The following is a 14,834-nucleotide window of genomic DNA, read 5'->3' on the forward strand; positions in this document are numbered from 1 at the left end:
GTCTGTTGAGTGGAATAATATGCAGGTGACTGGTAGGTCTATTTGGTCTATGATGGTGTTATAGTTCAATCTTTCCTGATTAATTTGTTGTCTGGATGGCCTATCTATTATAGGAAGTTTAGCACTAAAGTCTCTTTGTAATAGAGGTATTGAGTGGCCATTATGTTCGGTCTATAGTCTACTTTTGGTACGCAGCTTTCAACCCAAGTGGGTCCTCCCAACATTCTCTACTACGTGTTCCCTTCTCTATCTCTGCTGCCTTTTCCCCCAGCATATGAGGCCAGTTTCCAAGCTGTGGGGCAGACCTCCTGGTTCTTATCTCTACTACTCTTGGGTGTAAGTGTCCCATTCTGCTACTTTATATTCCACATATGAGTGCAAGCTCTTTCTTTCTGACTCATTTCATTCAACATGATACTTTTCATGTTGATTCACTTATATGCAAATTTCATGACTTCATCTTTTCTAACAGCTACATAGTATTCCACTGTGTAGATGTACCAAAGTTTCTTTAACCAGTCATCTATTTTGGGGCACTCTGTTTTTTTCCAGATTTTGGCTATTGTAAACAGTGCTGCAGTGAACATATAAATGCAGATGTCATTTCTACTACCTCTATTGCAAATTACAACACCCAACAGGAGAGAGAACAAAAGGGAATTCCCTGCCGTAGAGGCAGGGTGGGGTGGTGGGGGTTGGGGTGGGGGTGGTGGGGGGAATATTGGGAACATTGGTGAAGGAGAATGGGCACTGGTGGAGGTATATAAACCAAATGCAAACATGAAACGTTCATAAGTTTGTAACTGAACCTCACGGTGATTCACTAATAAAAATTAAAAAAAAGTCTGTATCATTGCCTTGCTATCTTCTCTCTAGATCTTTTTCTCTAGATTTATAGTGCCTTGATACTGAGCCATATATATTTATACTTGTGTATACTTTTATTCAACTTTATTTTTACTAAGATATTATGATTTACAGTCACTGTCATCCCGTTGCTCATCGATTTGTTCAAGCGGGCACCAGTAACGTCTCTGATTGAGATACTTATTGTTACTGTTTTTGGCATATCCAATACACATGGGTAGCTTGCCAGGCTCTGCCGTGTGGGCTCGATACTCTCGGTAGCTTTCCGGGCTCTCCGAGAGGGGTGGAGGAATCGAACTCGGGTAGACCACGTGAAAGGCAAATGCCCAACCGCTGTGCTATCGCTCCAGTCCTAGCATTACTATTACTGTTTCAGACATAATATGTCACTACACACACCAGCAGAATGGCAACGTTCCTCCACCATTCTCTAAAGACTTTCTCACAACGATTCTGTTTGGCAGACTCAGTTCTGTAAGAAGACTCTCAGCATTTGTTTCCATTGGCCATTTTCTTTTCTTTTCTTTTCTTTTCTTTTCTTTTCTTTTCTTTTCTTTTCTTTTCTTTTCTTTTCTTTTCTTTTCTTTTCTTTTCTTTTCTTTTCTTTTCTTTCCTTTTCTTTTCTTTTCTTTTCTTTTTTCTTTTCCTTTCCTTTCTTTTCTTTTCTTTTTTCTTTTTTCCTTTCCTTTCCTTTCCTTTCCTTTCCTTTCCTTTCCTTTCCTTTCCTTTCCTTTCCTTTCCTTTCCTTTCCTTTCCTTTCCTTTCCTTTCTTTTCTTTTCTTTTTTCTTTTTTCCTTTCCTTTCCTTTCCTTTCCTTTCCTTTCCTTTCCTTTCCTTTCCTTTCCTTTCCTTTCCTTTCCTTTCCTTTCCTTTCCTTTCCTTTCCTTTCCTTTCCTTTCCTTTCCTTTCCTTTTTTTTTTATGGATCACTGTGAGGTACAGCTACAGACTTACAAACTTTTGTTGTTACATTTTAGTCATATAATGATCAAGTGTCCATCCCTCCACCAGTGCCCATTCTCCACCATTAATGATCCTAGTATGCCTCCCACCACTCCCACCCTACCACCCTCCTTGCCCCGCATCTGTGGCAGGGCATTCCCTTTTGCTCTCTCTCTCTCTCTCTCTCTCTCTCTCTCTCTCTCTCCCTCCCTCTCTCCCTCCCTCTCTCTCTCTCTCTCTCTCTCTCTCTCTCTCTCTCTCTCCCCCCCCCCCTTTGGGGTGTTGTAGTTTGCAATAGAGGTATTGAATGGCCATCCTGTTTGGTCTATAGTCTACTTTCGGCATATTTCAACCCGAATGGGTCCTCCCAACATCCTCTACTTGGTGTTCCCTTCTCTATCTCAGCTGCCTTTTACCCCAGCATGTGAGGCTACTTTCCAAGCTGTGGGGCAGACCTCCTGGTCCTTATCTCTACTACTCTTGGGTGTTAGTCTCCCTCTCTGTTACTTTATATTCCACAGATGAGTGCAATCTTTCTATGTCTGTCCCTCTCTTTCTGACTCATTTTACGTAACATGATACTTTCCATGTTGATCCACTTATATGCAAATTTTATGACTTCATCCTTTCTAACAGCTGCATAGTATTCCATTGTGTAGATGCACCAAAGTTTCTTTAACCAGTCATCTGTTCTCTGGAACTTGGGTTTTTTCCCAGATTCTGGCTATTGTAAACAGTGCTGCAATGAACATACAAGTGCAGATGTCATTTTGACTATACTTACTTTTTTTGCCTCTCTGGGATACATTCCCAGAAGTGGTATTGCTGGATCAAATGGAAGCTCAATTTCTAATTTTTTGAGAAGTGTCCATGCTGTTTCCAAAAGGGCTGAACCAGTCACATTTCCACCAGCAGTGAAGGAGAGTCCCTATCTCCCCACATCCGTGCCAACACCAGTTGCTTTTGTTCTTTCGGATGTGGGTCCATTGACCATTTTATATTTCCTTCCTTTATCTTGTATTTGTCCTTATCACTTAGCATGATGCCCTCTGATTGTATTATTGCAATATTTCTTTACTAATGACTGAGTTGCATTCAGTTTTGTATATATTCCAAGATTGATTTATTTACTCATCTGTTATAGGGACCTTAGAGTGTTTCCAGATCTTAATTACCTAAATAGCATTGCAATGAGCATAGGTGTCCGTGTATCTTCATTAATTTATTTCATTGTGTTCTTTGGAGAGGTGACAATGAGTGTAACTTATGCATAATTTGAAAGTTCAATTTTTAACTTTTTGACAGGCCAGATATGTTTCATAGAGACTGTACTAATCAACAGTCCCACCAATAGTGAATGAGTTCCTTAATCCTGAGATATCCCCACCAACACAGGTTGTTTCCAGACTTGTTGAAGTAGGCCATTCTCACTCGTGTGAGGTACATATCATCTTGTTGATGACCCTTTTCTCACTATAAAATGCTATTTGACCTTTGATTAAAAGTCTACATCATTTGATAGAAGAGCAGCTATACCAGGACAATCAATTCTTCCTTGAGTTACTATAAGTATGGAATATATATTTATATGTATATATTTATGTATGTATGCATATATATATTCGGTTTTGGTGCTATATCCAAAACACCACCAAGAGCATCATTTGGTTATGGTCAGGGCTTACTCCTGGCTCTGCACTGAGAAATCACTCCTGGCAGTGCTGGGGGACCATATCCGGTGCTAGGGATTAAACAAATCTCGGCTGAATGAAAGACAAGCACCTTATCCGTTCTATTGCTCTGGCCTCAGTATGAAATACTTTTCTCTACATCTTCTTTCAGTATATAATCTCTTCTATTATCATCACTGTCACTGTCAGCACTGTTATCCCTTTGTTCATCGATTTGCTCTAGTGGGAGCCAGTAACGTCTCCATTTGTCCCAGCCCTGAGATTTTAGCAGCCTTTCCCTACTTGTCCTTCCCAACAGTGCCATATTGGAGGCTCTTTCAGGGTCAGGGGAATGAGAGCCGTTATTGTTACTGTTTTTGCATATCGAATATGCCAAGGCAAATGCCCTACCCGCTGTACTATCACTCCAGCCCATTTTAAGTTTATACAACTAAAATCACAGGCTCAAGTTCAACATTTTTCACACATAGTGAGCTGGCCAGACTCTGCTGTGTGGGTGGGATACTCTCGGTAGCTTGCTGGGCTCTCTGAGAGGGACGGAGAATGTATATAAGAGAATATAGGCAAGTATGTTAAAACCAAACACATGTTTGCTGCTTTAGGTATATCAGTGGGTTAGACCATAAGGGGTAGAAGATATAGGAGATATAGGAGATTCTGCATCGTTGCTCTCTTCTGGGAGCTTTGTTTTATAGTCACTGGATCTTGGCTATTAATGGGATTAAATCTCTTCTACACAACATAAATTTTGATCTGGTTATATATCAGTTCCACTACTCTGTAACTATTGATTAGAAATTTTAATACACTTATATTTAGAGTATTATTAGGTAAGAACTTAGTATTGCTCTTCTATCCATTCTTTTGGGGAGGGTTGTGGTACACCCCGACGGTGCTCAGGGAGTTTTTCCCATGTTGTGCTCTGAGTCACTCCTGGCTGTACTCAAGAGACCCTTCATGTCCAGGATGGCTACACGCAAGGCAAGAGCCTTACCCAACCCCTATACTTTCTCTCTGGCTAATAATTCTTTTGTATGTGTTTTGTAGTTCCTTTTGCTTTCATTACTATTATAGTGTTTCTTTGTGATTTGATTATTTCTGTGGTATTGTGATTTCACTATTTTATTTTTATGTATCTACTGTAACATTTTGGGGGATACCATGGGCTTACACATAATATTTTATAGTTAGGCAGTCTGTTTTAAATTTAGCACTGTAGCACTGTTGTCCCATTGTTCATCGATTTGCTCGAGTGAGCACCAGTAAAGTCTCCATTGTGAGACTTGTTGTTACTGTTTTTGGCATATTAAATATACCACGAGTAGCTTGCCAGGTTCTACCATGTGGGTGGAATATTCTCAGTAGCTTTCCGGGCTCTCGAGAGGGGTGGAGGAATCGAACCTGGGTCGACCACGTGCAAGGCAAATGCCCTACCCGCTGTACTATCACTCCAGCCCATTTTAAGTTTATACAACTAAAATCACAGGCTCAAGTTCAACATTTTTCACACATAATTCAGTAGCTTATATAAAATTTTAGCTCTTTGTGTATTACTTCCATGGCCTAGTTTCTAATTTTGCCTTTTTATTTGTACAGGAGAATTGAAAATTTTTTTGTACAGTAGTATAATATTCTTTTTGTTTACTGTTAGCAGTGAGATATATGTTTTCATGTTGGTTGGTATCTTTTTCTTTTCAACTAGAAGAATTAACATTAGTACTTATTGTAGGGAGGATCTATTGGTGATGAATTCTTTTCATTCTCATTCCATGAAGACTTTATTTCTCTTTATGCGAGGACAGTTTTTCCAGATAAAGTATTCTTGTTGACAGATTTAAAAAATTTCAATATTTTGAATATATCTTCCCACTCCCTGCTGGCCTGCAAACTTTCTGTTGTAAAATCTAATTACGGTCTTTTAGGAACCCCCGGCTGTGTAACATATCACTTTTTTTTTTGCTTCTTTCAAATGATCTATAATTAAATTATGGCAATTTATTTGTAATTGTTCCACAACGAAATTGATCACATCATATTCAGTTGACGATTTTGCTTGATCGATGTCGCTGTTGTCCCCAAATTTCAAACAGGGTCAGACCACTGTCTCCTTCATGTGAAATTCTACTTCACGGAGTGAGGAGAAAGGGCTACAAAGTTTAAGAAGAGATCTCCCATAACGACCACCAACTGGGAGCTCTTTAGCTCTACTGCAGCAATATGGGAAGATGCTATTGTTGACAACATCAACAAGGAATATGATTGACTGACTCAACACCTCCATGATTGTGCGAGGAATGCAAACAGAGAGAAAGCCACAAAAGTTCGCCTGTCTTCGGAAACTCTCGAGCTCATCTGCCAACGTGGTCTTGCGTGAGCCTCAGGCAATCACAAGCTAACGTCTGAGCTCACAAAGCTGTGCAAAGAAGCGATAAAGGAAGACCTCAAAGAGAAAAGAGCAGCAGTATTGACTGATGTGGCGGAAGCCAGAAAAAGTATTCGCAACGCCCACCTGTCCTTCACCAACTATAAGACCAAAATGACTGCCCTCCGACGTCCTGATGGATCTATTACATCTTCCAGAAGGGCGATGGAAAAGGTTATCCATGACTTCTACTCAGATCTCTTTGAGAGCCATGTTCACCTGCCCACATACCAAATTCCCAGCGTTCTCCCTTCTGAAATCCGATATGTCATTTCGTTGGTAAAGATGCATACAGCACCTGGTTCAGACAAGATCAGACCCAGACACCTGAAGAATCAGCTGCCAGTACTCGTCAATACACTGGCTCGGCTCTTCACACGCTGCCTGTCTGAATGCAAAGTTCCGCCCCAATGGAAAACCAGCGGGACCATCCTGTTGTACAAGAAGGGAGACATCCATGACATTGGCAACTATCACCCGATCTGCCTGTTGTCCGTCTATAAGTTATTCACTCGAATCATCTTGAATAGAATTGACAGGTCTCATAAGAGTTCAAGATACTGCTCTGTTGAATGGCACATATCCAAAAGAACAAAAGCAACCGCTGTTGGAGGGGATGTGGGGAGGAAGGGACCCTTCTACACTGCTGGTGGGAATGCCGACTTGTTCAGCCCTTCTGGAAAACAATATGAACACTTCTCAAAAAATTAGAAATTGAGCTCCCATTTGACCCAGCAATACCACTTCCGGGAATATATCCTGGAGAAGCAAAAAAGTATAGTCGAAATGACATTTGCACTTATATGTTCATTGCAGCACTGTTTACAATAGCCAGAACCTGGAAAAAACCCGAGTGCCCGAGAACAGATGACTGGTTAAAGGAACTTTGGTACATCTACACAATAGAATACTATACAGCTGTTAGAAAAGATGAAGTCATGAATTTTGCATATAAGTGGATCAACATGGAAAGTATCATGCTAAGTGAAATGAGTCAGAAAGAGAGGGACAGACATAGAAATATTGCGCTCATCTGTGGAATATAAAATAACAAAGTAGGAGACTAACACCTAAGAATAGTAGAAATAAGTACCAGGAGGTTTGCTCCATGGCTTGGAAGCTGGCCTCACATGCTGGGGGAAAAGGCAATTCAGATAGAGAAGGGAACATCAAGTAAACTCAGGTTGGAGGACCTGCTTGGGAGGGAAGATGTGTGCTGAAAGTAGACTATAGATTGAACATGATGGCCACTCAATACCCCTATTACAGACCACAACACCCAAAAGGAGAGAGAGAGAACAAAAGGGAATGCCCTGCCACAGAGGCGGGCATGGTGGGGGGAGAGGAGGGATGAGATTGGGAGGTGGGAGGGATACTGGGTTCACTGGTGGTGGAAAATGGACACTGGTAGAGGGAGGGGTGCTCGAACATTGTATGAGGGAAACACAAGTATGGGAATGTGTAAATCTGTTACTGTACCCTCATGGTGACTCACTAATTAAAAAAATAAAAAAAAATCCCTGCAACCATTTTAAAAAATAAAGATAATCCTGTCTGTTTCTGTTCTTTCTTTTTTCTCTTTCCCTTTCTCTCTTTCTTTTTCTCTTTCTCTTTCTATCTTTCTCTCTCTCTTTCTTTATTTATATCTCACATATGGAAGAGATAATTCTGTGTCTGACCCATTCTTCTGACTTGATTCACTTAACAGATTATTCTCCAGATCCATCCATGTAGCAGCAAGGAGCATGATTTCATCTTTTCTTAAAGCTGAGTAGTATTCCATTGTGTATATGTACCATAGTTTCTTTATCTAGTCATTTGTTTTTGAGTATGTCCATATTTTGGCTACTGTTAATAGTGCTGCAATTAACATAGGCATGCAAATATCTTTTCTGAATAGTTTTTAGTGTTTAGGTTTTTTTTTAAGTTAAACTTTTTTTTAAGTTAAACTTTTGGTCATTTATTGTTCCCTGTTTTTATTTTTTTTTAACTGAACTGTTTGTGATCTCTTGCAGTTCACAGAGTTTCTCTGAGATGTTTCTTCTACACAAACCATATGCCCAACTATGGAGAACAGATCAAGAAATTGTGGTATATATACACAATGGAATGTTATGCAGCTTTAAGAATAAAAAAATCATACAATTTGTTATGACATGGATGGAACTAAAGGATATAATGCCAAGTGAAGTCAATCATAAGGAAAGAGACAGATACAGAATGATTATCTCATATATGAGACTTAACGGTACTCAGCATGGAAGCAATGAAGGGCAATGGCAACACAATGAGAGAACGGATTCCCCGAAACTGAGTTAGTGTGCGTATAGGGGGTAGGGGGAGCTGTATGAGAGGAGCACTTGGGACCTTGTGGAAGAGAGGTGGGTACACTGTGATGGGTATGGTATTGGAGTTATGTCCATAGGAAGTTGTCGTTAACAGTACCATAAATCACAGAACCAATCAATCTATAAAAAAATGTTAGAAAAGAGCTGATTCTTTCTCACTTAGGTACCACTGGGTGTGGTCCTGACAGCCTCCATATACCACAAGGTTCACAAGGTGTGATCCTAATCGCCCTTGAGCACCACTGGGGTCCCGGTTTTGGAAATTCTCAGTCCCACAGGCTCTCAGAAGCACCCTCACGTTGAATATTTTGATTGGCTTATACTCTCATGGGGAGTGAACCCTTGGCTTCCTGAGTAGAGATGGGCAGTGCCGCATTGTTTTTAATTCTTTCTCAAGAACTTCAGTCCTTGGGGCTTTGTTTCCTTTGGAGATATCATGTTTACTTGATTCTTCATGATCTAGTATTATTTGTGTCTCTGCATTTGAAGGATCAGACAATCTTTACAATTTTTACAGACCTATTTGGCAGATAAAGACTTTCTTTATCCACAGTATAGATCACCAAGTAGAGCTATTATTTAATATTATTTCTTAATGCAGCTTCAGCGACTACCTTCCTATGTATCTTAGCTTTAAAGTTATTATAGTTAAGGTTATCTGTTTATAATATGCTGGCATTTATGGTCTTGGTATTTGCAGTTACCTTGCATCACCACCACCTAAGACCCCAAGAACTCCCACATATGCCTCTCAGTCACCCCCAGTCCATCTACTTCCTCACTACTTTGGTGTTCTCAGTTTCATTTTTTTTTGTTGAATCACCACAGTACAGTTACAAAGCTGTCCATAGTTGGGTTTCAGTCATACAATGTTCCAACACCCATCCCTCCACCAGTGTTCATTTCCCACACCAGTGTCCCCAGTTTTCCTTCTATCATCCCCTCCACCCTCCATATCCCGCTTCTGTGGCAGATACTTTTCTTCTTTCTTTCTCTCTCTCTCTCTCTCTCTCTCTCTCTTTCTCTCTCTCTCTCCTTTTGGGCATTATGATTTGTAGTACTGGTACTGAGAGGTTATCATGTTTGTTCCTTTACCTACTTTCAGCATGTAATTCTTATCTAGAGTGATCATTTCCAATGATCACTAAATTTTATAGAAAAGTATATTCATGACCCTTTCTGGCCTGAGGTCACAGAGTAAACCTAGGGTCCTGCACATGCCCTGAATCCTCAGAAGGTGGAGTTACAGTGTTTCCCTGGTCTTTTTTTTTGGGGGGGGGGCTGTCACACCTGGCGATGCACAGGGGTTACTCCTGGCTCTGCATTCAGGAATTACCCCTGGAGGTGCTCAGGTACCATATGGGATGCTGGGAATCGAACCCAGGTCGGCCGCATGTAAGGCAAATGCGCTACCCACTGTGCTATCACTCCAGCCCTTTCCCTGGTCTTGTACTCTACCTTCAAACAAAGGAAAGTTTAACTGCATACATGGGAGTCTTAAGTTGGACCATCGAAATCAAGGAGTTCAGAATTGGGTTGTTCTGGGTATCCTCCTTGGCAGAGCCAATTAGGCTTATGGTTTCTATTCTGATCCTTGGGACTAAACCTTTATACAGCCTACAGTGGTGCACCTTGTCTATGTATTCAAATAGGCTGAACTCTGTCTGGGAGTGTCTACTATGTTGTGGCAGGATGCCTATCCTCTCCTTCCTAAATAAAGTATTTAGGCATACTCTCTAAATATTGTACTGAAATCCCCCAGAGCTTATGGAGATGTCATTTCTATGTCTGGCACAGGCGTTCATCACCCTGACTCTAACTCTCCATTCCCATCTTTAGCTCCCTGGGAACCACAGCCACTTACAATGGTGTAAATGGCACACTGGAATCACTAAAAACTTCTCTGTGGAAGAACTGACCAAGCTGATAAAACACCATAGAGTAAGGGCACATAGTGGTCTGGAGACACTCACCTATCTGAAAGAGGACAAATGATGACGCTTCCAATGAGCATTCCCATCAAATATAAGAATTGAGCCATTTGTTTCTTTGCTTTATTACCACATATTAGGTTCCACTGGAAAAGAAGAAAGACAGGACTGAGGGCTTTCTTAGCAGGCTATACTAGTGCAATATTTACTCATTCTAGTGAAATATTTACTCATTCCTTAGTGAAAATATTCCCTGGCATCCTTTACTACATTTACTAGCTAATATTCTTCTAGTCTCAGCATAAGGATGGTTTTCTCAAGAAATTAATTTTCAACTAAGTTTTCTAAGTTTTCTTAGGAAAATATATGTCAAGTTAGGACTTCATAGATCAATGTGATTCTTAATCTTTGAGGCACGTTAAAAATTTTCATCTTTGAAACAGCACTAACCATGCAAGTGGAAGCAAACATAAATAAATGGGACTACATCAAACTAAGAACTTTCTGCACTTCAAAAGAAACAGTGGCCAAAATACAGAAAGAGCCCACAGAATGGGAAAGAATATTTACCCAATACCCATCTAATAAGGGATTAATATCAAGGATATACAAGACACTAGTATAATTGTATAAGAAAAAACCTCCAACCCCATCAAAAGATGGGGAGAAGAAATGAACAGAAGTTTCCTCAAAAAATAAATACAAATGACCAAAAGGCACATGAAAAAATGCTCTACATCCCTAGTCATCAGGGAGATGCAAATCAAAACAACAATGAGATATCATTTCACACCACAGAGACTGGCACACATTCAAAAGAACAAAAGCAACCAGTGCTGGCATGGATGTGGAGAAAAAGGGACACTCCTTCACTATTGGTGGGAATGCCTACTGGTCCAGCCTTTCTGGAAAACAATATGGACAGTCCTTCAATAACTAGAAATTGAGCTTCCATATGACCCTGCAATACCACTTCTGGGACTATATCCTGAGGATGCAAAAAAGCACAGTAGAAATAACATCTGTACCTATATATTCATTGCAGCACTGTTCACAATAGCCAAAAATCTGTAAACAACCCGAGTGCCCTAAAACAGATGACTGGGTAAGGAAACTGGTACATCTACACAATGGAATACTATGCAGATGTTAGGAGAGATGAAGTGATGAAATTTGCTTATAAATGGATAAACATGGAGAGTATCATGCTAAGTAAAATGAGTCAGAAAGAGAGGGACAAACATAGAGGGACTGCACTCATTTGTGGAGCATAAAATAACATCACATGAGGCTGACACCCAAGGACAGTAGATACAAAGGCCAGGAGGATTGCCCTATAGCTGGAAGACTGCTTCATGAGTGGAGGGGAGAAGGCAGATGGAATAGAGAAGGGATCACTAAGAAAATGATGGCTGGAGGAACCAGTTGGGATGGGAGATGTGTGCTGAAATTAGATAACGGACCAAACATGATGACCTCTCAGTGTCTGTGTTGCAAGCTCTAATGCCCCAAAGTAGAGAATATGGAGAATGTTGTCTGCCATAGAGGCAGGGGGAGGGTGGGAAAGGGGGGTATACCTGGGATATTGGTGGTGGGGAATGTGCACTGGTGGAGGGATGGGTGTTTGATCATTGTGAGATTGTAACCCAAACATGAAAGCTTGTAACTATCTCATGGTGAATCAATAAAATTAAAAAAATTAAAAAATTTTTCATCTTTGGGGCTGGAGCAATAGCACAGTGGGTAGGGCGTTTGCCTTGCACGCGGCCAACCCAGGTTTGATTCCCAGCATCCCATATGGTCCCCTGAGCACTGCCAGGAGTAATTCCTGAGATGCAGTCAGGAGTAACCCCTGAGCATCGCCGTGTGTGACTGAAAAAACAAGAATAAAATTTTTCATCTTTTTCAAGTATTATTGTCTACGCTTCATTATCATAGAAAAATACATTGACATGCTTCTTTAAAAAAATAGCATGGGCCTGGATAAATTTTCAATTAGTACAGCTAGTTAAATTATTCTGAAAATAATATACCTAATATCAAGTAGGTAATTGTGCAATCATGTCTTCTCAATTGACTTGAAACCCTTTGATAGAAGAATTCATATGTGGTTAGCTAACTAAATTGGTCTCAAATTCAAAGCAAGTGCTTGGAACTTAAAATGTTAAGTAACCACCATTTGCTGAAATGAAAAAGGAACTAAAATATCTATCTAGTAAGTGAAGATTTGAACCCTGCTTAGTTTATGTTACGCTAAACCATCAGAACATTTAGAGGTAAGTGGGGTCTCTTACCTCAGTCACAATGGTTGAGGGGAAGCTGTTTCGGTCATACACCCAGCCGTCCAAACAAGGCTCTGTGTCTGGCTCACTCATGTTGAGAAAGGTCTCATTGAAATGAAGGAGATGCCACTGGGGGTGGACAAAACGACGACACTTCTCTGGTTTCAGGTTGGAGTCCAGTGGAATGGAGATTCTTAGGAGGGCATCTTGATTGAGGACCGCGGTGTTGTTAATAGAGAGAGTGTCATTGTCGATGATGTGGACCCAACAGCGGTGCTCCGGGGTGGCTGCAGTGAAGTTCTCTAACACGAACTGAGGGGAAATTGTCATAAATATTAAAACAGCTACAGCTGTCTGACAGATATAAAATTTACCGAAGTTGCCAACTTGATTTAGGAGTTCCTCAAAAGCCATTGTGTGTGAACAGCTGATCCTTAGGAGTATGCACGAGGCCTTTATGAGAATAAACTCAATGGCTGCAAGTATCCTTTCATTAAAATGTGACTTCACATTAAATCTGTGTGATTTAACACAAGTCAAATCAAGATCTCACTACTGGAGCAAGAAATGTAAGTGGTTTCCCAATCCTTTCAGAATCAAGAAGCATTATTTAGTAATTGCTTTAGTACTCTCATAGAGAAAATCATTTATTGGAGAAATGTCTATGTTTAAATATTTACTTGGTTGACTCTATGTTGTTTGAGTTCAGTGATTTTTGTTAAATAGTTGAGATTGACTTTAGGTGAACTTGAGCCTTGAATCTCTAACTCTTGATTAACTAAGAAGAAAATCCTGTGACAATCTTCAGTCAATTAAAAAAAAATGTAATATGATGCATTATGATACTTTTATGAAAGCTTTTTCCCAGCAATTCAAAGGATTTAATAAAAGTTCAAGATTCATGTGATAAATGACCAAGATTTTGTTGAGTTCAACTCTTGCCTTCTCCACTTATCTCATCTTGTTTTATCTCGAGCATTTCCCCATAGATTCCTCCCCCCTCCCTGCGTGCACGTACACACACACACACACACACACACACACACACACACACACACTTTCCAATCTATGATTACATGAACAGATCCCACAGTGATTTAGAAAACATTTCTACATAAGCTACATCGTTACCACCATTTTAAATTTTTTATTATTTTATTATTTTTATTTTTTATTTTTATTTTATTTTATTTTATTTTTTTATTAGTTTATTTTTAATTAGAGAGTCATCGTGAGGGTACAGTTACAGATCCATACATCTTTGTGCTCATGTTTCCCCCATACAAAGTTCGATAACCCATCCCTTCACCAGTGCCCATTCTCCACCACCAGTAAACCCAACATCCCTCCCCCCCTCCCCAGTCCCGTCTCCCCCCACCCCACCCTGCCACTATGGCAGGGAATTCCCTTTTGTTCTCTCTCTCTGATTAATTACCACCATTTTTTAAATAGACCTTTAACTTGACCAACATCTGCATAAAAGCATTTTTTTAATGTTTAATTGTAAATTAAAAAGAACTGATATATCTAACCTATATATTCCACTGGAACACATTTGAATGGGGTGTGATTATTAATTTTTGCTGAATTTATGCTTTACTTTAAATAATACTATTAACCCAAATAACTTAATTCCTTAAAGTTTAGATTCTGAAGGAAGAAAGTAGTACTCACACATAAGGTTTATTAGTACTTGAATGATGAGTATAAGCTCCAGTTGGGCGAAGAATAAACCAGATTTCTTTTAATTTGCTTGCTTTTGGGCCACAAAAGGTGGTGCTCAGGGCTTACTCCTGGTTCTGTGCTCAGGGATTACTTATGGCAGGGATTGGGGGGACCATATGGGCTGCTAGGATCAAACGTGGTTCAGCCATATGCCCTACTCAGTGTACTAACTCTCCAGCCCCAACTCAGAGTTCTATTTAAGTGTTATGTCTCTGGCCTCACATAACCAGTGATGCTGAATAGGGACCCTGGGATGCCTCAGAGTTTAGGGTGCCACTCTGTCATGGACCCCAGACAATAATCATACTCTGCAGCATGTCAAATGGCTGTGTCCAATTGCCAAACATAGCTATTTTGTTTACTGACTCTTCATAACTGTAAACTGTAGATTGCATTCCATAATAGGAAGACCAGACAGTGCTCCAACCAACCATGGTATGACACACAAGCTCTATGTCTATCCCACTGTGGGTAATAGCTGAATCTCCCAACCTGAAATCCTGTATCCTGGTCTAATAGCAAACCAGGAGCAATTGTAGACTTAAATATATATATACATATATGTATGTATATATATATATATATATATATATACTTGTCTAGTCACAGAACCAGCTAGTGACTGCC

General features: G+C 40.1%; 1 protein-coding gene across 1 annotated transcript in view; it reads right to left on the reverse strand.

Annotated features, from left to right (window-relative positions):
* The window catches only part of LOC101558397 (solute carrier family 22 member 10), a 35,865-nt gene extending 22,947 nt beyond the window's left edge, over positions 1-12,918 (reverse strand). Inside the window, exons 1-2 of the mRNA XM_004621498.2 lie at positions 12,495-12,918; positions 10,243-10,346 (exon numbers count right to left, since the gene is read on the reverse strand). Of these exons, the coding sequence (XP_004621555.2) occupies positions 10,243-10,346; positions 12,495-12,896 (506 nt within the window). The 5' untranslated portion in view covers positions 12,897-12,918. The remainder of the gene's footprint in view (positions 1-10,242; positions 10,347-12,494) is intronic.
* Between the last annotated feature and the right edge of the window lie 1,916 nt (positions 12,919-14,834).

This window comes from Sorex araneus, chromosome 6 (genome assembly GCF_027595985.1).
Source record: "Sorex araneus isolate mSorAra2 chromosome 6, mSorAra2.pri, whole genome shotgun sequence".
Taxonomy (NCBI): Eukaryota; Metazoa; Chordata; class Mammalia; order Eulipotyphla; family Soricidae; genus Sorex; species Sorex araneus.